Below are 21,588 nucleotides of genomic sequence, written 5' to 3'. Positions count from 1 at the left end.
ATTAGGCTACGTGGGGTATAGGCAGCAATGCATTAGGCTACGTGGGGTATAGGCAGCAATGCATTAGGCTACGTGGGGTATAGGCAGCAATGCATTAGGCTACGTGGGGTATAGGCAGCAATGCATTAGGCTACGTGGGGTATAGGCAGCAATGCATTAGGCTACGTGGGGTATAGGCAGCAATGCATTAGGCTACGTGGGGTATAGGCAGCAATGCATTAGGCTACGTGGGGTATAGGCAGCAATGCATTAGGCTACGTGGGGTATAGGCAGCAATGCATTAGGCTACGTGGGGTATAGGCAGCAATGCATTAGGCTACGTGGGGTATAGGCAGCAATGCATTAGGCTACGTGGGGTATAGGCAGCAATGCATTAGTCTACGTGGGGTATAGGCAGCAATGCATTAGGCTACGTGGTGTATAGGCAGCAATACATTAGGCTACGTGGGGTATAGGCAGCAATACATTAGGCTACGTGGTGTATAGGCAGCAATACATTAGGCTACGTGGGGTATAGGCAGCAATGCATTAGGCTACGTGGGGTATAGGCAGCAATGCATTAGGCTACGTGGGGTATAGGCAGCAATGCATTAGTCTACGTGGGGTATAGGCATAGTATGCTGTGTGTGTGTCTCCTGGCATGTTGAGAAAACACAGACACCCACTAGCTCCAGAACTAGACCCGCTGGGGTTACATGAACCAACATCAAGGGATACAGGGCCCCCTCGGATTGGACAGCTGTCAGCTGCACATAGAAATACAGGTTCCCAAAGTCAGTGAGACAGAGAGACAGAGATGGGTCACCCAGGGAGTAATTGAATGCACATGACCAGTGAACGGCAGCACTGAGGAGCCTGAGACTGGAGGGGCCTGAGTCATGACACACTACAGCCCTGCTGCACCCAGAACAGACATGAGACTCCACTGACCTTTACCACAGAGGCAGTGCGATAGAGAGGCAGTGCGATAGAGAGGCAGTGCGATAGAGAGGCAGTGCGATAGAGAGGCAGTGCGATAGAGAGGCAGTGCGATAGAGAGGCAGTGAGAGGGGGGGTGATTGAGAGAGAGAATGTGGGAAATAGAGTGAAACTGAATGAGAATAAAAACGTGGAAAAAATAACAAAAGAGAACAAGAGAATAAGATGAGCGAAAGAGTCCGTAACATGGTGATGTGGGAGATGACTGGTAGGCTAAGTCTAAATAGAGAGGATCCTCAGTGTTGGCTAAATGACATGGGTGGACGGCTAAACATAGCCTACCGTCTATGAGTGGGCATCAATTATTTTCTATTCTATTTCTGAAGTTGACGACTCTCCACAGATAGCAGTTTGCGGTAGACGGACAGTGCTGGAATGCTCTTAGGCAACTCTGGGCTCAGGGCATTGTACTACTGGTTACAGGTCTGAACTCAGCCACACAATCCTGGCAAACAGACCCTGTCCATCCCAATATTCATAGCTTCAGGTCTGTACTCTTTAGCAGCCCCAGAGAGACAGACAGTGCTCTAATAGAAATCTATAAAAGAGACAGGAGACAGGGACAGTGGGGTACACATGTTAGGATGTTGATCTGTTCATAACACCACTGCAGGGCAATAAAGCGAAGCTCACAAGCATGTCATGCCCAAGCATGTCTGCTGACAGGCACAAACATGTCTGTCCTCAAGCAAGTTGTTTGTGTGTGTGTGTGTGTGTGTGAGTTCTCAAACACAGCCCCAGATAGATCTCACAATCATGCCCTTATAAATAAGCACCTCTCACACAAAGACAGTGGTGTGTATTTAGAGAAGGGAGTGTGTGTTCACCACTCTGTTCTCTGCTCCTGTCCTTGAAACTGTGTTCACACACATCAGACAGCAACAACATGTCGCAGGGCATTGCTTATGATAAGATTTTGACATAATCACAAATCTCCCTGCCCATTCTGCCATTAAACTCTGATTTCTGATCAGCCACCCTAGTTTTGCACTAACCTAATACATTATAAGATGAAAAACAAACACTGATCAAGGGCCAGGACGATACCAGTATGGAGATATTCGTTACTATTGTGGCAAGGAAACAAAACAAAGCAGATTTGACTTCTTTAGGGAAACATCCCTAATGTTGGAAACAAACATCATTATGTCGTCATCCAGAGTCCCATTTATTTACTTTCCAAGTTATAGAACACAATATGTTACACCAAGTTAACAGACCAAAGAGTTTGGTCTGCGTCTTGGTTTCCATGGAAACAATGTCACGATATCGTCACAGCCCTACACTGATCCAGAGTAGTCTACCTCAACACACAATGGCAACAAGTTACCTTGGAGGGGTGTCGTGTCTGATTAGTCTCCCTGTTACAAAAGGAGACACTTCCTTGTTGTCTGCCAGTGACTCACTGACTATGTGAGCAGGGGAGGCCCCAATCACAGATGTTACACAGTTTGACCTGACCAGGAAAATAACACTTCCTCTCTTTTGGGTGTAAAGTTAAAAGAGAAGAAAGAAGAACACAGACGCCAGAGTGAGGTCCGAGTACGAGTGCTGCTGATCTAGGATCAGGTTCCCCCTGTCCATGTATGATTTATTATTAAGAATTAAACTGATCCTTAAATCAGCGCTCCCCAACCAACTCAGTGGCCTTGTGGTAAGAGTGTCCACCCTGAGATTGGAAGGTTGGAAGTTGGATCGAGTTCTACCAAAAATACTAAAATTGGACCCAATGCATCTATGCTTGGCACTCAGTATTAAGGATAGATTGCAGGTAAGGCCCTGCGATAGACTAGCATCCTGTCCAGGGGTGTACCACCAAACATCAAGCTGCCTCACGCTACAGAAACAGGAGATATCTGCCAAGGCTCGCGCAAGGCTACCTATGCAAATCAGCACTCCTACTCTGAGAGCCTTGTTACATATAGCCTCAGGGCTATAGTAGTAGGAGATATCACACATGTGGAATGGAGCCAAAACCAGCCATACATTGTACAAGTAGGCCTACATGTATACACTAAACATCAAATGAACCCTGTTTAGAAGCCCCTGGCTGAGTCCCAATTCTCCACCCTTCTCCCAAAGTGAGCACTTGAACACAATTCATGGATTAAACAGTGGAACCTACCTCTAGCCAATGCTTTGACCCTTCCAATGCTTTTAAATCCATGACGGGAAGTGTGCTAGTAAGTGCACACTTTTGGAAAAGTGTGGAGAATTGGGACGCAACACTGAATGTCCTGTTGCTGCCTCTGACCATTGCATGATCGGTTCTTGAGGAGTATTCAGATGTAGGGGTTTAGTGGATCATTGTGACAATTCTGGATTATCTTATGCTTTCTTCCAGGGGGTGATAACATGGCTGCCATGGAATGATCTGTCATTTTGCTGAAATGGAAATGGCCAAACTTGTAATCTCTATGGTTCTACTCTCTGGCCTTAGTATAGACACAGGCCTGCATAGGGTGAATGATAGCACTGTTTCTTCAGAGTCTTATCATGGCAATGGAATGTAAAGACTAGGGTACAATTTTGCTACTAGGTCATCAACCTATTAGCAAATGTCCTTCTACTGTAGTCCTGAGGTAGTTTTTTTCATAAGAAAAATATATCCGTTACCATTTCCTTCTTTTGTTTCCTAAAATAATAATGTGTTGAGATGTATTTTGCAATGATTGCTGCCATCCCTACCATCTTATGTTAGTTCACAGTAGGACACCATATTTATAAATCCCTATGGGGGTGTTTTAAAAGATTGTGTGCAAGTCAGAAGTTTACCCAATCGACTTTAGAGGAGTGAAGTGTTTACATAGCAACCATAGTTTGTAAACTTGGATTGTTTTTTCGCTGTGTCAGTCAGTCAGTCAACCTTGTCCTCCTTGGTGATGAAGCTGTGCATTGCTGCTGTTGATCTCACAATGACAGAATGGGGCCTATAGTGGGCCCTCTCTGTATGGCAAACACCGTCCCCAGTGGGTTAGAGTCAAGAACTCAATGTTGAGAGATTCTCTCTACTTGGATAACAAAGTCACTGACACCACCAGCAGTCAACCCTACCCAAAAACCTTGGACCAAGGGTCAAGCTTAAACAATAGTATTTGTTCCACTCTTACAGGCATTTTACATGTTAAAGTGCCAACCGAGGGAGACATAATGGGGGGAAATACTGGATTAAGTGACATCACAGATGCGAGCAGTCTTCTAGTCACTTTCCTGTGGAAGCCCATGTGCTGTGCTGGCATGATGTTAAGAGCCCGGTCACCATAGAAACAAAATGAGTACAATGCCACTCCAACTTCCAGGTGACGAATGATAACAATGATGATGGATGGTACTTTAAATCCTATAGTTTGACAACACTGTTTTTTAAGCTTTCAAATGAGATCAAAATGGGTCCAGTCAACTTTGAGAATCTCCATCTCCTGAATGTTTTGGCATTCAGGTCCAAAAAGTCACTTCCATTCCACTTCTCTCAAGGGAAGGTTTTGGGTCATTGTGAACCAATGATTTATATTAGGTGCAAACCAAGGTTTTGTTAAAGTAAAAAAAAAGTGATTGAATTCATAAGTCAGTTTTAAAGTGAAAACTTGCTTTTTAAATAGAAACTTTTACCCTGTGACAGAAGATCGCTAGACACAGAACATTTGTGGTGATTAGTTGACTCTGAATTTAGACTGCATGAGATGACAGCGGGGTTATCGTTACTTCTGAAACCTGCCCCGCCCTTCTTTCATCAGTCACCGATGCAAGGGCTGTAGTCAGACAGACAGATCTTGAGCCAACTAAAAATATACCCTAACAAAATACTCCCGACCCAATTTTAGTTCCCTAGTTAGGGAGCTAGCTAGTAAGTAAGCTATTGGCTATTATGCCAGTAATAGTTCACTAGGACTAGGTAGCGGGCTATCTTAAACATTGTTAGTTAACTAAATCATTAGCTGACGTTAACGTTAGTTAGCTACCAAACTAACTAGGTAGCCTTCTACCAGGACCCATAACAAGTATCGTTAACTAGCTACCGACTGTACTGCTGTCAACCATAGTTCGTTAGCTAGCTAACGTTAATAACTTAGCTGTTTCATACCCCACCTTCCAGCTGGTTGGATAGTAGTGGCTAACGTTAGCTAAATAGCTTGCTTCTGGTAATGTTACATATAAAAACTTTCGTACAGTTGCTGTAAAGTTAAAAAACCAAAGTTCCAAATTAACAAAATAGGTATTAGATATAGCTAGACATGCTATCACTTTACCTCGAAGAGTTCCGCTCCTCTTGAGAGACGCGAATCAATGAATAAATTAGCTGTATTTAGCTGGCTAACCTTTTACCAGTTTTTTTTCTTACCAGCAATAGGAGCCGCAGCATCAACGCACCCACCATCTCTTCCGGTATGCAAAATAGAAAACCTTCAAAATAGTAGTTCTCATTTCAAGAAATGTCAAGAACTACAAACACAATGAATATAAGGCCACTGATATTGTTTAACAAAACGGCAGCCCTGCCACTTGTTTTGGTATACAGCTGAGGGATGGAGAAATGTGACCCCTCTCAAATTCAGAGAGTGCTCTGACACAGTCCGTGTTAGGTGTGGGAATCTGTCTAATGCACACAGGTGACAACTAAAAAATAGAGATTTTCACAAATCCCCCATTGTTTAATTGGATTTATTACATGCAGATATTTGAGGCACCAGGAATTATTAATACATTTAAAAACCAAAAACATTGCATGTTATAATTCCTATATTCAGTACATGTATATAAAAAAATATAATTGCAGCTACCTGTATTTAACAAAGAATGAGGGTAAAAGGATGACATGAAATGCATAACCAAATAGTGTCAAAAGTACATAAAAATACGTTATTTTAATGTAACAGTATATTTAATTGTGTACTAAAACCATCTGTAAGACAAAGGCAGCAGCACCATATTAGTATATATAAAACATGGTACAGTCTTCTATACAAAAAAGTCAAAATCATTAAAGGCAAAACCTAATGGTGACTGTTAAAGTGATAATTCACCCAAATTACAAAATTACATTTGGTTTCCTTTGGGTGAACTATCCCTTTAACAACTCTGGGGACCACAGTGAGGTGGGGTGGGATGTATGGTACTGTATATAAGAAATGAATAAAGAGACTCTATGGGTTATTACATCATGTTCACTTTCACACAATCAGAATGGTTCATACTGTTGTAGCTCAGTAGCCACTTCTCTTGTATGCCAACCGCTCGAGGTGACCACACACTGTGACCAGAATGGGATTATCTTAAACACACAGGCAGACCAAGGGTGTGCTGGTCAGTGTCTCAAATGGCACCATATTCCCTATATAGTGCACTACTTTTAACCAGGGCCCATAGGTAATAGGGTGCCCTTTGGGACGCAACCCTGGTTTCGAGGTCACCCTTCCAAGGTCACACCACAGAAAAATATTTGTTGGCATGGCAATGTCATCCACAACACAAAATTAAAGGTATTTCAACGTTTGAAGAGCTGACCTCATCACTTTATATCCAGATATTTAACTGTAAAAGCATTTCTTTATCCCAAAGGTGAACTTATGAGTAACAACTAAAAAGTAAAGTTGTATAACCAAACATTGAACAAGTCTCTCAGTTTTGTAAAAGTAATTATGCATACTGTAGCCTTATACACTTTATAGCCGACTCCAGTGGCTTGAAAAGCAAACGCTTCAAAGCTCACTTTCCAGTCTTACTTTTGTTTGTTGTTAGCATTGTCCATTACACTATGTTTAATACAGTCAACAAAATGCTTTTCTGGTCATACATTTAAAAATAAAGAGGTGAATCCTGTCAGTTTTCAGAAATTAACAGAATAATTACACACGCCGATGTGTCTTAACCTAGCAAATATTCTGCTTGAAAACATAAAAAACATTCAAGTAAAACAATTCCACAACAATATATGAAAACATTATTCAAACATGTGCATTGATTGAAATCCTCTAACAGTCATCTGAGAACGTCCCCTTCCCATTGTTATATAAAAGGTTGATAAATGCTATAATTTGGTGTATTATACAGAGCTTCTGCTAAACGTGAGTGTGTGTGATCCTTTCTTTTCTGACACACACATGTCCTTACTTGTGATGCATGGTAGGGTCCTCAGAGCTTACTGGGTCCTCTCCCTCCCTGTCATCCTTCCATCCCTCTGACTGGGTCGTCCCTTGCCCCCGACCCCCTTTCTCCCATGAATGACACAGGAAGAGCGACGAGAGGTCAGTGAAGGGACAGTGAGGCACAGTGAGGCGTTGGACATTACCACCTCACTTCCAGGTGGCGGCAGCTGGGCGAGGCCCTGTGCCCCCCTTCGCCATTCCCTTAGACCCCAGCGACTGGCCTGAGCGACTCCGTAGGTCACGTTCTACATTCTCGCTCAGCGCCTGCTCCTCGTCGTACCTGAGGAAGGGAAAGATAGAGGGAGGGAGGTAGGGAGAGAGAGACAGGCAGGGACGGAGGGGAAGACAGAGAGAGGCAGGGAGGGAGAGAGTGGTGAGTGAGAGAGAGACGGAGGCAGGAAGGGAGGGGAAGAGACAGAGGATAGAGAGAGAGAGTACACTCTTAGAAAAGGCTTCTTCGGCTGCCCCCATAGGATAACACTTTTTGATTCCAGGTAGAACCTTTTTTGGCTCCAGGTAGAACTATTTTGTGTTCCAAGGGTTCTTCAAAGGGTTATCTTATGTGGACATCCGAAGAACAGTTTTAGGTCCTAGATATCACCTTTTTTTTCTAAGAGTGTATGTGTAAGAGCTAAGGTGGGGTACGAAATTATTGACACCCTTGATAAAGATGAGCAAAAATAGAGATCTTTGGCCACGCACACTAGTGGTGGGTTTGGCGTCTAAATGAGAATGCATGAGCAGAAAAGAACCCAGTACCTACTGTAAAGTTTGGTGGTGTATCTTATGGGGCTATTTTGCTTCCACTGGTCGTGGGGTCCTTGTTAAAATCAACGGCATCATGAACTTTACCCAGTATCAGGATATGGTTGCCTCTGCCAGGAGGCTGAAACTTGGCCGCAAGTGAATCTTCCAGCAAGACAATAACCCCAAGCACACATCAAAAAGAAATGGTTAATTGGCCCCAAAATCAAAAGTAGAAACCTGTTGAAAAGCTGTGGTTTGAATTGAAGAGGGCAGTCTATAAGCGCAGACGAAGTATATCAAGGATCTGGAAGGATTCTGTCAGTGGAGGCTGCTGAGGGGAGGACGGCTCATAATAACACCTGGAACAGAATAAATAGAAACCATGCGTTTGATGGTTTTGATACCATTTCACTCATTCTGCTCCAGCCATTACCAAGAGCCTGTTCTCCCCAATTATAGTGCCACCAACCTCCTGTGGATTCTATATGTAGGAATGGTCTAAGATCCCTCCCAAAGTGTTCTCCAACTCATAAAATAAGTAAAGATGCCAGATATAGGAAGTATAAAGACAATATAGTAATAACATCACAACAAAAATGTAACTCTGAGGTAAAAGGCTGTGTGTTATCATTCTGATCGGTCAGATAGCTAGCAACAATGACTAGAAGCTGCTATGCGGTGAATCGTAGATGGCTTGTTTCAGTTCATCTGATCCTAAATCAGTTCATGGTTAGAGATATTTTCTCTAACTGTTAATCCTGGCTTGACGGACCAATAGCTCCAAAACGTCCAACCCTGCCCATCTGGCACTCCACTATTTGATTTTTTTTAAACAAATAGTGTGTTTTTTACCCTGGGCCACGTTCCGTAGTCAAATGTTGTCAAATGCTGCAGATAGAAATGCCATGATTAGATCCGACTTGATTCCTAATTCTACATGTCAGAGAAGCATAGCATATTTCTATCTAAATATTCCGAAACGCTGCGTCCTGCTGAACACGCCTCAGGCCTGTTTTCTCCCTCGAGTGCTGTGATAGGAGGAGGGGGCTGTCACTCACAGGACTTGGTAGTTGCCCAGGGCCTCTCGGGGTGGGCTGCGGTTCCAGCGGCAGTCGGGAATGTCCCCGTTGGGTGTGACGATGTTGAGAGTGTCATTGATCAGATTGTACTTCAGGATCCGGTCGTTGGCTGTGCTGGAAGTGAGCGACGGAGAAGCGTTAACCTGGAGGACAGACGCGGAATAGCAGAGAGCACAGGCCAGGATAAGCATTAGTCATTATGTACACACGGGCCAGCATGGAAAGTTCTGTCCTGAGTATGAGTAGAGTACAAAGTACTGGAGACTAGTAACAGGCAGGAATGACCTCACTATTTCACTGTTTTCATTTCCTATCAGTCCCCATAGGAACTGGGAGCTGCTTATCAGGCAGGAAATGTACCACACGGACAATGTATTAGCAGCAACGGTGGGTGTGGGTTGTAAATATACTGGCACACAGACACTCACATGGACAGCTAAGAGAGAAAAAGAGAGATCAATCCCAGAAAGACATGAGCACACACACACACACACACACACAAAGCTTGGTTGGAATCACTCCCTTGTTTCCCAGCCCTTGCAGACTGAGAGACTGCTGCAGGTTGGTTCCTCAGCTGTTATTCTACAATACACATTAATGAGGGCTTGGCATTGGCATGCCGGCTATTCTGCCCCGGGTGGCTGTACCAGAGGTTCTCACAGCGGATCAACACTCCTACACACGGGGACGCTTAGTGAATACGGGACCAGGGAAACTTAAACGATCTACCAAAATAGACCTGTTTTTATTCCTGTTCAAGTCAAAAGTTGAATTCCTCTAGGACCCTCCGAGAATGTTCGACTTCATGTACTCAGCCAGACATTCACAGTGAGAAACCAATAGAAAGTAAACGACTCAGTATGCAAACAATGGCAGATAGAGAAGATTGAAGGAGTTAACAAAGTCATAACAACAGACAATTGTTTCATTGTGACATTCCTAAATCCTAAAAACATACATAACTGCTGGTGAACCAGAGTACTGTTTTTTTCCTGTACATTGCCGTGAGCAGGTTTTAGTCAAACACCTCAGACACAAGCACACACCTCAGACACAAACACACACACATATACAAACACTCACACACAGAGAGAGAGAAAAGTCAACCCTAAGGACATTAAACTTGATAGACGGAGAAAGGAACGCAGCACTGGTTTCACTTCACAAGCAATGCAGAACAAAGAAAACATTTTGACACGAGGTCATCTTAGTAGGAACTAGTCTTAGTGAGTAAATCTATAGCATGTTCACAATAAGAGAGACTTTTTTACTTCACGTTATTTTTGCCTATGTCATGTAATTACAGTGTGTGTGTGTGTGTGGGTGGGCGCCTCACCTCAATGAGCCATGGCTTCAGCTTGTCATCGATAATGATGTCATATCCATAACACTCAAAGCAATGTTTATCATTGTTCATGACGGGCTGTGAAGTGAGAGAGAGGGAGAGGGAGTGTTTGGAGGGGAAAGGGAAGTTAGTGCGTTGAGTGTGTGGGACAGGAGTGAAAAAGGGAAGAGCAGCTGCAACACAGCAGGGATAAAATGGGGAACACGTTTTTGTTTCAGTATGTGTGTGTGACCACTCACAGCGACAGCCTTTAGGGACTGCACCATGATCCAGTGGATCTGGTCAAACAGTCGGCTGGTCACCTCCTTCCCCCTGGTGCTCTCCAGGTACAGACGCAGGTTACTGACCGTCCACTTCCCACCGTGGACATGGTTATAGTCATCCTGCAACGTGTATAGATGTATTGTACACACGTAGAAATATATACACACAGAAACTCATATATTTATGTAGGAGCCATTTCTGCCTGTTTTAGGCCCATTTAGTGTGTTGTGTATATGTTATCTGTCTTGACAACACACAGGGCGGCAGCGTAGCCTAGTGGTTAGAGCGTTGGACTAGTAACCGGAAGGTTGCGAGTTCAAACCCCCGAGCTGACAAGGTACAAATCTGTCGTTCTGCCCCTGAACAGGCAGTTAACCCACTGTTCCCAGGCCGTCATTGAAAATAAGAATTTGTTCTTAACTGACTTGCCTGGTTAAATAAAGGTAAAATAAAAAAAATAAAATAAAACACACACTTACCCCATGTCTCTGAATGGCCACATTGGTCAGGTGCACAAACATGTTGTCCAGTTCACTAGTGCTGGGGGTGTACTTCACTGTGCAAAACCGGCAGAAACCCAGTTTATACCTGGAAGCAACACAAAGGTCCAAATGGACCAAATTGTCAAATATTGATCTGATCAAATGCTGAAGTTATCATTTATCCTAGTGGCAATATCCTTTATTAATGTTTTACAGAATTTGGAAGACTCATTTGCGACCAAGCTTTAACTGAAGTCTTGAGATGTTGCTTCAATATATCCACATACTTTTCCTTCCGCATGATGCCAACTATTTTGTGAAGTGCACCAGTCCCTCCTGCAGCAAAGCACCACCACAACATGATGCTGCCACCCCCGTGCTTCACGGTTGGGATGGTGTTCTTCTGCTTGCAATCCTCACCTTTTTCTTCCAAACATAACGATGGTCATTATGGCCAAACAGTTCTATTTTTGTTTCATCAGACCAGAGGACATTTCTCCATGTGCAGTTGCAAACTACTTTTTTTATGGTGGTTTTGGAGCACTAGCTTCTTCCTTGCTGAGCGGCCTTTCAGGAAAATGTTTTTTTCTTGGCTGGTTTCTTTTGATTTTGCCAGGATGTCAAGCAAAGAGGCACTGAGTTTGAAGGTAGGCCTTGAAATACATCCACAGGTAAACCTTTTTCATAATTACAGAATTATGAAAAAGTATATGCATACTGCACTGTTTATAATGATGTATTTGCATTTCATGTAACAGACGGTCTATGTTTCTATTAGTATAGGGACAATTAAGTTATTATCTATCTATTACCTATCCAGTCATTTCAGAGCGGTAGGACTTGAGGGAAATGAAACCGGGCTGTAGGCTTTAGGTTAATCATAAACCTACATGTAACACTTGAGAGGTCGATAGGTGGTAACCAACACATAGAGACGCAGGTCAAACTTCTTGCCTCCGATCAGCAGTGGGTTGTCGATGTACAGAGAGATGACATAGGCCTCCTTGCCACTTGAGGCCGCTACAAACCTAGCAAACACAAAGGAAAGAGAGCATCAGTCATTTATCTATGGACATCTAATCTATGGACAACGGTGTTGAGAACAGCAGATTCCAGAGTAGTGGGGTAATACTACCTGGATGACATAAGACTGACTGTGAACAATGCAAATGCAAGCACCTTTGGCAGCCACACACAGGACATGTTTATCAGTAGTTAGTAGAGGTGTGTGTGTGTGTGTGTGTGTGTGTGTGTATATCCACAGTTCAGGTCGGAAGTTTACATACAATTAGGTTGGAGTCATTAAAACTCGTTTTTCAACCACTCCACAATTTTCTTGTAAACAAACTATAGTTTTGGCAAGTCGGTTAGGACATCTACTTTGTGAATGACAAGTAATTTTTCCAACAATTGTTTACAGACAGATTATTTAACTTATAATTCACTGTATCACAATTCCAGTGGGTCAGAAGTTTACATACACTAAGTTGACTGTGCCTTTAAACAGCTTGGAAAATTCCAGAAAATTGTGTCATGGTTTAGAAGCTTCTGATAGGCTAATTGACATCATTTGAGTCAATTGGAGGTGTACCTGTGGATGTATTTCAAGGCCTACCTTCAAACTCAGTGCTTCTTTACTTGACATCATGGGAAAATAAAAAGAAACCAGCCAAGACCTCAGGAAAGAAATTGTAGACCTCCACAAGTCTGGTTCATCCTTGGGAGCAATTTAAAAATGCCTGAAGGTACCATGATCATCTGTACAAACAATAGTATGCAAGTATAAACACCATGGGACCACACAGCCGTCATACCGCTCAGGAAGGAGAAGCGTTCTGTCTCCTAGAGATGAACGAACTTAGGTGCGAAAAGTGCAAATCAATCCCAGAACAACAGCAAAGGACCTTGCGAAGATGCTGGAGGAAACAGGTACAAAAGTATCTATATCCACAGTAAAACAAGTCCTATATCGACATAACCTGAAAGGCCGCTCAGCAAGGAAGAAGCTACTGCTCCAAAACCACCATAAAAAAGCCAGACTACGGTTTGCAACTGCACATGGGGAAATGTCCTCTGGTCTGATGAAACAAAAATAGAACTGTTTGGCCATAATGACCATCGTTATGTTTGGAGGGAAAAGGGTAGGCTTACAAGCCGAAGAATACCATCCCAACCGTGAAGCACGGGGTGGCAGCATCATGTTGTGGGGGTGCTTTGCTGCATGAGGGACTGGTGCACTTCACAAAATAGATGGCTTCATGAGGTAGGAAAATTATGTGGATATATTGAAGCAACATCTCAAGACATCAGTTAAATCAGTTAAGTTAAAGCTTGGTCGCAAATGAGTCTTCCAAATGGAGAATGACCCCAAGCATACTTCCAAAGTTGTGGCAAAATGGCTTAAGGACAACAAAGTCAAGATATTGGAGTGGCCATCACAAAGCCCTGACCTCAATCCCATAGAAAATGTGTGGGCAGAACTGAAAAAAGCATGTGCGAGCAGGGAGGCCTACAAACCTGACTCAGTTACACCAGCTCTGTCAGGAGGAATGGATCAAAATTCACCCAACTTATTGAGGGAAGCTTGTGGAAGGCTACCCGAAACATTTGACCCAAGTTAAACAATTTAAAGGCAATGCTACCAAATACTAATTGAGTGTAAGTAAACTTCTGACCCACTGGGAATGTGATGAAAGAAATAAAAGCTGGAAAAAAGAATTCTCTCTACTATTATTCTGACATTTCACATTCTTAAAATAAAGTGGTGATCTTAACTGACCTTAGGCAGGGCATTTTTACAAGGATTAAATTATAGAAGTTTTGAAAAGCTGAGTTTAAATGTATTTGGCTAAGGTGTATGTAAACTTCCGACTTCAACTGTATGTATCTGTGGGTGTGGTTGTGGGTGTGTGTGTGTGTGTGTCAGCACTCACGTGGAGGTACGGCTGTCTCGGGACCACTTCTTGATCTGGGAAAGTTTGTTGATGAGAAAAATGCCTTTTCCCTGAGCCTTCCCACACGGCTTCATTATCCACGTGCTGGAAGGACTCTTACGGAACTCCTCCACAAACAGATTATAATCTGCAGGAAGCATGAACGTCACCGGCACAAAGTCTGGGTCAAAAACCAGACAGGGAGAGAGGGAGTATAAAAATGCAGAGAAATATGAAAGGACAGTATTGATGACATTTGTTTAACAGCACAAAATAATGAGTAAGTTTAGCTGTTATAGCCCAAGACCCCAAAAAAGGGACACTTCTAGTCAGAGCCCCTTGTAGCAGGTGCAACTGAAATTGAAATGTATCTTACATCCATATTTATTTACATATACTGTAAGTAAGCAGTGTGCGTGTACGGGAAAGCTCATAACTGCCACCTAAATAAAGGTATTTCCCGGTTTCGTCTTTCTCGGCCAGCGGGCTTCCCTCCTTCTCCATATCTTTGCGGTAGCGTTTGATGTTCTTGATCATCAGGTCCTTCCTGGTCAGCTCGTAGTGGTTGGGGAAGTGGTTGACCATCTGCTCGTCCGAGAGACGGTAACCCGTGTCCACACTGAACACGTTCCGGATGGTCTGGACGCTCATCCTATAGGGAGGCATAGACGGATCATAAACAGGGTTTCTCCAAGACTGATGGAGATTCGCGGGGGGTAGTCAGTCAGGGATGGGATTTTTGTGATTAATCAGGAATTTCTGTTTTTCAATATGCCATTATCTGTTATTTACAGTTACACATCATTGCAGTTTGTCTAATTTACCCCTGAAGCAATATCTTTATGTATTAAACAAAAATAATGTTTTATGTTGTCCTGGGTTGTGTTCAGTAGGCACAAATAAAAGAAAACGTTTAAAAAAGAAGGTGAGTGTTTTTATTGGACAAGACCAAGTAGTAACGCCTGTTTCAAAGCATTCTTCTCTACTGTTTTGTGCACACTGAACACGACCCTGATCTCTGTATGTGCTACACTGGCATTCATAAGCACCCACTGTGTATTGTAACTCAGAGAAAGCTCCATAGCTCCAATGACAGCCTACCAGTAGAAGTTCCAGTCCTCGCTCTCTGTGACCTGAGTCCATCCTCTCTTCTCAAAGTTGTTGATGAGTACGGACTTCTCAATGTCGGTCACCCATTTCACCTTATTAGCCATTGTTCCTCCTAGAGTCTCTCTCTCTCACACACACACACACACACACACACGGAAACACACACCAATGCAAGCACAAACACACATGAGCTTAGCACGTGTAATAAACATAGGTATAACTAACGTTAATAGTCTATTGTTTTGACCATGATGAGCCACTGCTGTTAGCTATCTCGCAAAAACACTGAATTCATGTGCTATATTCACAACTATCTTTTGGTAGCATTTTGGTGTACTGTAAAGCATTGAACACAATCGCGTTATGTCAGCTAGCTAAGTATATATGTATCCTTCCACACCAAATAACAGTTTTAGCTAGCTACCTGGAAATCGATCTTCTAATCTTCTTGTCAGACAACCAACCGGTCATCAGTCCCAGATAGCTGGATCCACCCTGCCTGAGACACCTGCAAAGGATAATTATTTTTCATCCAATCGTGATGTCTGGTTCAATCGCCTTCAAGGGGAATTTAATGCAAATTATAAAGGAGAAATCCTCAATTAATTGACTTCACCCATGTAATCTGCTAAAAGGGTGGATGCTAGTTATCTCTTATCTTGATATATCGATCCATCCCAGTCAGCTGGCAGATGAATACCGTGCTCTTCCGGGTGAATAACCTAGCAACCGACGACGCGTCGAACTGTCAAATATTCCCCGCTCGTTCCACCACAGGGTTGCGCTAAATGCACATGGTCCAATTTTTAGCATGCAGAGACATTTTGCCCCTCATGATGCCCTCTAGTGGTTGTTGAGAGAAACACTCCTCAAGGATCTTCCTGGTGTAACTGCCATAGGCGTGGCTGTTGAAATGATGATTGTGGCAGTTACCTGAAAACAACAAGATTAAAGGACGCTGCTGTAAGTAGGAACATTTTAAACAACTGTGAAATGTTCAAAACATTTTTATATTCAGGATATTGTTCTATAATGCCCATATTATTTGCGTTACAGGGCGGCGTCTACTTTAATCTACAAAATAGGTAAATTTGACATTTTTGTTATTCTACAATGCACCTGTTCCTTTGTCGTCAGACAAGGAACATTGTGTCGACAGATATTGACTGCAGTACTGCTCTTCCATAGATGTGAAACTCGATGACAAAATATGAATAATGATGGGATCATTATCATTGTTTAAATATTTTACATTGAAATGGGGCAAATTATACTGTCTTTGCTTGTGTGATCTTCAAATCGACCTTAGGTTTGTTTGGTGAAGAGGATGACATCACCTTGTCTTGACAAACCCCTATCAAACATTACTATCCACAAATAATATTTTCCCCCAATTGTTATGATTTGATCATGCTGTAGAGCTAAGGAATATATGATGTTATTAGCAATAATACTATTATTAATTTAATAGTTAAATAATTCATAGTGTCTTTACTACATATATTTTACATTATTGTATTTATTTTTATTTGCTAATTATTTTAAAGCAAGACTAATGACATCCATCCTTTCATTGGATTGGTTTGAGACATTACATTTGTAAAGACATTATGTAATATTACAAAATCAAATGTATATTTTAAGATGACTAAACAAGGAAGCAATTGTTTTGCAATGGTATCCGTTTGGTTGATTTGAGTAATGGAAATTCACCATTTGCATTGCGACTACCTCTCCAACAGGACGTGAGCAGAGGGACAGAACAGCTTAGGGACAGGTGAGCAGAGCCAGGGGTGTGTTCAACACTAAACTCTCTTGTGTTTCACAACGAGATTCCTAGTAAAAACTGACATGCACTAATGTAGGTCACATACAGACACACTCGTGTGTTTATTTATGTATCGCATGCGCGTACACACTGTGTCTTGAAACCTCATTGAGCCCATCCTGTGCAGTGAATCCTGAAGATGACATCTTTTCAGCATGAGGAAAGTTTGTGTGCACTGACCTGACTAATCTCCCCGACAACACACTTCTGGTCACATGACTCAATATTTACACAGGTAGATAATTATGGGCGTTAAAGTTATTATGACCATGGTCACACACACACGCCTAGGTGCAATAACTCACCTGTTAACACACACACAAAAAAAAACATAATTTAGGAGTGCAACACACTGAAACTCATGACATGTGTGTGGCAAACTCTTTTCTTTATCAGAAAACAAAATGGTGGAACACAGAAGAGAGCGACGCCGTGCCATTTCCCTCAGGGCTGGACCTAGTGAGGTGGACAATGTCACCCTGTCTGATGTGAATCTCAGGTAGAGGCTACGTCACCCCAGTCCTGACCGCTTGATCAGTTTACACAGACAATACGAGATAAGAAATTGTTACATTTTACTCAAACTCTGTCATAAATCAAATCCAATTGTACTGGTCACATACACATATTTGGCTGATGTTATCTTTTATAATGATGTAACAGACATTCAAAGGTGGTATTTGAACCCTAATTTCTTCCTCCATTGAAGTAGTCACTAATCTGACATTATGGGTGAAAGCAAAATGGTTGGAAGTGAACACTTTGTTGCTACCCAATCACTGATTACCTCAAGGAATAAAGAACGCATTTCTTCATTTCTGTCCGTCCCTCCTTTAGGATCCATGCCTGGGTTGCCCGGACAACAGGTCGTCAGCTGGCAGAGATGGGTGACAGACTGGACCGTGAATGGGCAGAGAGACACCCTAATCAGTGGCCTGTGCCACAAACTCTCCATGTGACAAGTCCTGCCCATGCCCTGACTAGAAGCATCTACAGGTGAGAGGGCTCAAAGACCAGGATGTATTGTGCCAAACAACTAGTGAATCAGTGCTTATTTTGCACATAAGAAATATTTAACACGCGATATGAAAATATGGTTAACAAAGATTTCATGTAACTCATTATCAGGGGGATACAAGGACAGCTTTGGGGAGTGAAGAGTTTGCCCGGCGTGGCCTCCGCTGTCCACAGGCAGGCTACACAGAGAGCAGAGGCTTGGGTAAGAGCCAACAACATATTACATATACCTACAGTATCTACTTCCCTCACATCTCATGTGCATTGGGGGTAGGGGATACGTCTCGTACTACTACTACTCATGTGTTGTCCCTTGCCCCTACACAGGTTTCCAGTATTCAACCTGCTAACTGCCCTGGTTGGGCCAAAGCAATGCTTGCCACTGTGGCACTGGTGGCCACGGCAACCATTTGCACTGCATTGTGGAAGGAGTAGAAAGGCTAACCATTGCACTGAGGGGGGCCTTGGCTGGACTTCTAGCTACAATGTTCTGTGTTGGACAATTTCCTAATTGAGTGATATTTTTAAACAATTTTTACTATAGACTTTAAGAAAAAAGAAATACCGTGTGTGTTATTGAATTGATTGTGCTGGATCACAGTTTTTATAGTCTTATCAACTAATGTATGTTTTAAATACTGTTGCTGGTCTGCAGTTTTTTCTATGAAGATTAAGCCTGTTACTGGTTAGACATTTAATTGCCACAACTATCTTACACCATTAAATGGACACTGGGAAATTATTTTTTAATGACTTGAGAAAAAATTTAACTTGAGAAAAACCAAACTGACTTGACTCATAAATACCAGGTATTTATTTATTGGTGCAAAGTCACTTGAATGAGTTCATATGGACAGAGTCATTTCTGTCACATTGAAGGAAGTATACTGTAGGTAATGTATGTGTGTCAATGTCTTTAGTACTGTTTTACTCATTTTGGGTGATTGTCAATGGATGTATACTGTATAGTATGTAGACTGTACTGTATTGATACGAGTCTCTCCACAAATCCATGAGTTCCGTCTTACTCCTCAGACCATAATGCTCTCAGTCATCATGGGTGGTGACGTCCACGTGTGTGTAGCTCTTGTAGGCCTTCATGTTGCACTTCTGCAGCGTGGCCCCCAGCTGCTTCCCGGGGCCCACCTCGTAGGTGTGGGGGAAGCTCTGACCCTGGGTCCTCTCAAACACCTCGTGGAGGGTCTGCTCCCACTTCACTGGCGACACCAGCTGCTTGGCCAGCTGCCTGCGCACGTGGCCCTCATGCATGTAGCGCTTGGCGTCCACGTTGGAGTACACGTTGATCTCGGGCCGACGTACCTAAGTTGGGATGGGCAGAGAGACGGGTTTGGTAAAGGATTTTTCCACTCCTTTAAATGTATTTTGGCATTTATGGAGGGAAACTGTAAATGTTTTTAACCAGACTTATACAATTGACAATCTGTCTGTGGCCCATGTTAGGAATCAAATCTTGTAAACTCCACCATACTTCAACCAACACGACTGGAGATATTCTATACTTGACGTATGCTGTATATTGTAACGTCCTGGCTGCACAGTACATTGACCAACTGAAAATTGAAAATATATTATTGACTGATTGATGAAGTTCGGTACCTCCACCTGTCTGAGGACATCTCTCAGGGGCTCGGAGGCAGACTCCATCAGTGCTGTGTGGAAGGCCCCACTCACCGGGAGCGGCCGCGCACGCAGGAAGTTAAGTTTCCTCGAGTTCTGTTGTAGGAAGTCCAGTGCCTGAGGGAGGGAGGACAGGAGGAAGTGTCTGACTCATTCCCAATTCCACCCCTAGTCCATTCCCCTAACCCATTTAGATATCTGAGAAGTAGGCCTGTAGCCTGCTTGACTCTGATCTCAAATAAATGTGAGGTACGTAAAGACAGGATGTTGTGGCCCAAGAGAGTGACCCAACTCCAAAGAATAATGGACTCCCCATCCATCCACTACCTCTGTGGCCAGCGATGACTCCCGTCGGGGAAAAGGTAGTTGGCCACGCTGCAGACAGGCTCCTTGATGCCCAGGCTAAGGCAGTGCTCCCTGGCCTGCAAACAGGCATGTTTGTACTTAGCCTGGGGCCGTCCCATTACCGACAGCATGCCGCTAGGGATCAGCTCTGACGCTTTCTGCATGGCCTCTGCTCGCACCTTCACCGCATACAGGGCTAGGATGAAAGAGAAAACTATGGCGACTTAGAATTGTTTACCGTCCGTTCATAATTAAGTATAGCACAACATTGGATAGACTATTGAGGTTCACCTTCTGCGAAATCCATGGCACCAGAAAACACCAGGGCTGCAAACTCTCCCACACTAAATCCTGCAGCAGCCACACAATTCTCAATGGCCTTGAGATGGATGAGGTCGCATATGACGACAAGATGTTTGTAGAGAAATACAATAATATTATTGGTATAAAACATCAGGGTGTCTTAGGCTGTATAGTTAAACATATATTTAATGTATACTTTGCCATTAAATGCACACTTGTAACTTTAAATAACATGCAACTCACACAGCATCGGCGCATAAGCGGCTACAGACATTGCAACTACTATGTGGCTTACCGCTGGATTTTCGTGGTTCAGCCTCTCCACAGCTGCCAGTGATGTGACAAACACTGCGGGCTGACAGTGGACTGTCTTCATCAATTCCTCCTCTGGTCCATCTAGGCACAGAGGCAGCAAGTCGTAGCCCAATATCTTCTGCGCGACGCCAAACATGTCCTTGACGTTTCTGTATTTCAGAAGCCCGCGACCCATACCCACGAACTGACTCCCCTGCCCGGGGAAGAGCAGCACAGAACACTCGCTCGGTTTCTTTTTGGGTCTCCGTTGCTCTTCCTCCGTGGGCTCATTCTCCAGGAGTTTGGTCTCGGGTGATGTTTGTGTCCCGTTCTGGGAGCCATGCTGATGGGGGTTGTTTGACACTTTCCTGCACAAGAAGGGAAATGACCTAAGCTCCGTTATTGAGGGTATCCTCATCATGTTGTGTAGGGTAGCGCCACTCATGTTGACTGATAAACCTTTTCGCAGGACCACGACATTAATGTGCATAGTATTGCCACATGCAATCTCTACATTTGGTGTCCACCAAAGTGGTTCGCAGGTTTCTATAAGTTCAAGGAACTCATATTATATACCCCGTGAGACCATCAATTGGCGCCGGGCGCAGCCATATTGCTTGGGAGGGAAAGTCGCGTTCAATTGACTTAGAACGAAGGTCAGTGTTTGGGTGTGTTGCAGATTCACAAGAAATCACACAAAAACATCACAAGACGTCAAAAATACTCATATTGAAATAGCAATCTTTAGTTAGAAATATTGCAAGTGATTGTTTTAATATTTTCTCCATTGCTTGGTAGACCTATTTACCTACACAAACAAATATGTTCAACTTCTGTTGGCTATCGAAAAAATCGAGGTAAAGACAGTTACAGGTTGGATATTCGCCTGTTGGACCGTCAACATAGTGACAAATCAAGTTTTTCAAATTTCAATAGCTATTTAACCATTACTCCTAAAATTTTAACCCGATGGCATAGACACACATTGCACACATTTATTTTTTTCTCAATTTATATCTCGCAATATTTTTTATTATTTATTTACATTTTTGAATTTCAATAGCTCATTGGTCATATTACCT

General features: G+C 43.0%; 4 protein-coding genes across 21 annotated transcripts in view; 1 reads left to right on the top strand and 3 right to left on the bottom strand.

The window, feature by feature from the left end:
- Positions 1–5,503, bottom strand: part of pacsin2 (protein kinase C and casein kinase substrate in neurons 2) — a 40,001-nt gene extending 34,498 nt beyond the window's left edge. For 6 of the 10 annotated variants that reach the window (XM_036944912.2, XM_036944914.2, XM_036944916.2 and 3 more), the window contains exon 1: positions 5,226–5,353. The gene's annotated coding sequence lies outside the window, so the exon portion shown is untranslated. Of the gene's footprint in view, positions 1–5,225 lie in introns of all 10 variants that reach the window. The other 4 variants (XM_036944913.2, XM_090200838.1, XM_090200841.1 and 1 more) reach the window with 2 other exon arrangements.
- A 118-nt stretch (positions 5,504–5,621) lies between these two features.
- ttll1 (tubulin tyrosine ligase-like family, member 1) lies at positions 5,622–15,867 on the bottom strand. Of its 8 annotated transcripts, none has more exons than XR_016486863.1 (11): positions 15,506–15,812; positions 15,073–15,204; positions 14,415–14,623; positions 13,972–14,152; positions 11,929–12,066; positions 11,036–11,144; positions 10,532–10,675; positions 10,284–10,370; positions 8,927–9,090; positions 7,885–8,227; positions 5,622–7,401 (listed from the first exon to the last, which is right to left on the bottom strand). XR_016486863.1 is itself a non-coding variant. In XM_090200849.1 (11 exons), the coding sequence occupies exons 2-10, from the start codon at positions 15,183–15,185 to the stop codon at positions 8,143–8,145; spliced, it is 1,230 nt and encodes a 409-aa protein (XP_090056975.1). In that variant the 5' UTR covers positions 15,186–15,206; positions 15,506–15,808; the 3' UTR covers positions 5,622–7,401; positions 8,106–8,142. The 8 variants fall into 8 exon arrangements, 7 of the variants coding, with proteins under 7 accessions (XP_090056975.1, XP_036800820.1, XP_090056973.1 ...); XM_090200849.1 differs by having other exon boundaries at positions 8,106–8,227; positions 15,073–15,206; positions 15,506–15,808; XM_036944925.2 differs by lacking the exon at positions 7,885–8,227 and having other exon boundaries at positions 15,073–15,193; positions 15,506–15,589; positions 15,698–15,806.
- A 77-nt stretch (positions 15,868–15,944) lies between these two features.
- Positions 15,945–18,666, top strand: LOC110490561 (uncharacterized). The gene is made up of 7 exons (XM_090200852.1): positions 15,945–16,044; positions 16,138–16,166; positions 16,824–16,858; positions 17,306–17,408; positions 17,747–17,905; positions 18,038–18,128; positions 18,254–18,666. Exons 4-7 carry the CDS (start codon positions 17,314–17,316, stop codon positions 18,359–18,361), a joined length of 453 nt encoding a protein of 150 aa, XP_090056978.1. The 5' UTR covers positions 15,945–16,044; positions 16,138–16,166; positions 16,824–16,858; positions 17,306–17,313; the 3' UTR covers positions 18,362–18,666.
- A 63-nt stretch (positions 18,667–18,729) lies between these two features.
- On the bottom strand, positions 18,730–21,144 carry LOC110490560 (malonyl-CoA-acyl carrier protein transacylase, mitochondrial-like). 2 transcript variants are annotated; one of them, XR_016486865.1, is made up of 5 exons: positions 20,508–21,144; positions 20,201–20,288; positions 19,892–20,105; positions 19,544–19,681; positions 18,730–19,246 (listed from the first exon to the last, which is right to left on the bottom strand). XR_016486865.1 is itself a non-coding variant. In XM_090200851.1 (5 exons), exons 1-5 carry the CDS (start codon positions 20,994–20,996, stop codon positions 18,974–18,976), a joined length of 1,215 nt encoding a protein of 404 aa, XP_090056977.1. In that variant the 5' UTR covers positions 20,997–21,115; the 3' UTR covers positions 18,732–18,973. The 2 variants fall into 2 exon arrangements, 1 of the variants encoding a protein (XP_090056977.1); XM_090200851.1 differs by having other exon boundaries at positions 18,732–19,246; positions 19,544–19,713; positions 19,911–20,105; positions 20,508–21,115.
- Positions 21,145–21,588: the final 444 nt, after the last annotated feature.

Source organism: Oncorhynchus mykiss, chromosome 15, assembly GCF_057628025.1.
Source record: "Oncorhynchus mykiss isolate SJ-2025 chromosome 15, ASM5762802v1, whole genome shotgun sequence".
Taxonomy (NCBI): Eukaryota; Metazoa; Chordata; class Actinopteri; order Salmoniformes; family Salmonidae; genus Oncorhynchus; species Oncorhynchus mykiss.
The sequence above is the reverse complement of the archived record's forward strand: the minus strand, read 5'-3'. Positions and strand labels throughout refer to the sequence as shown.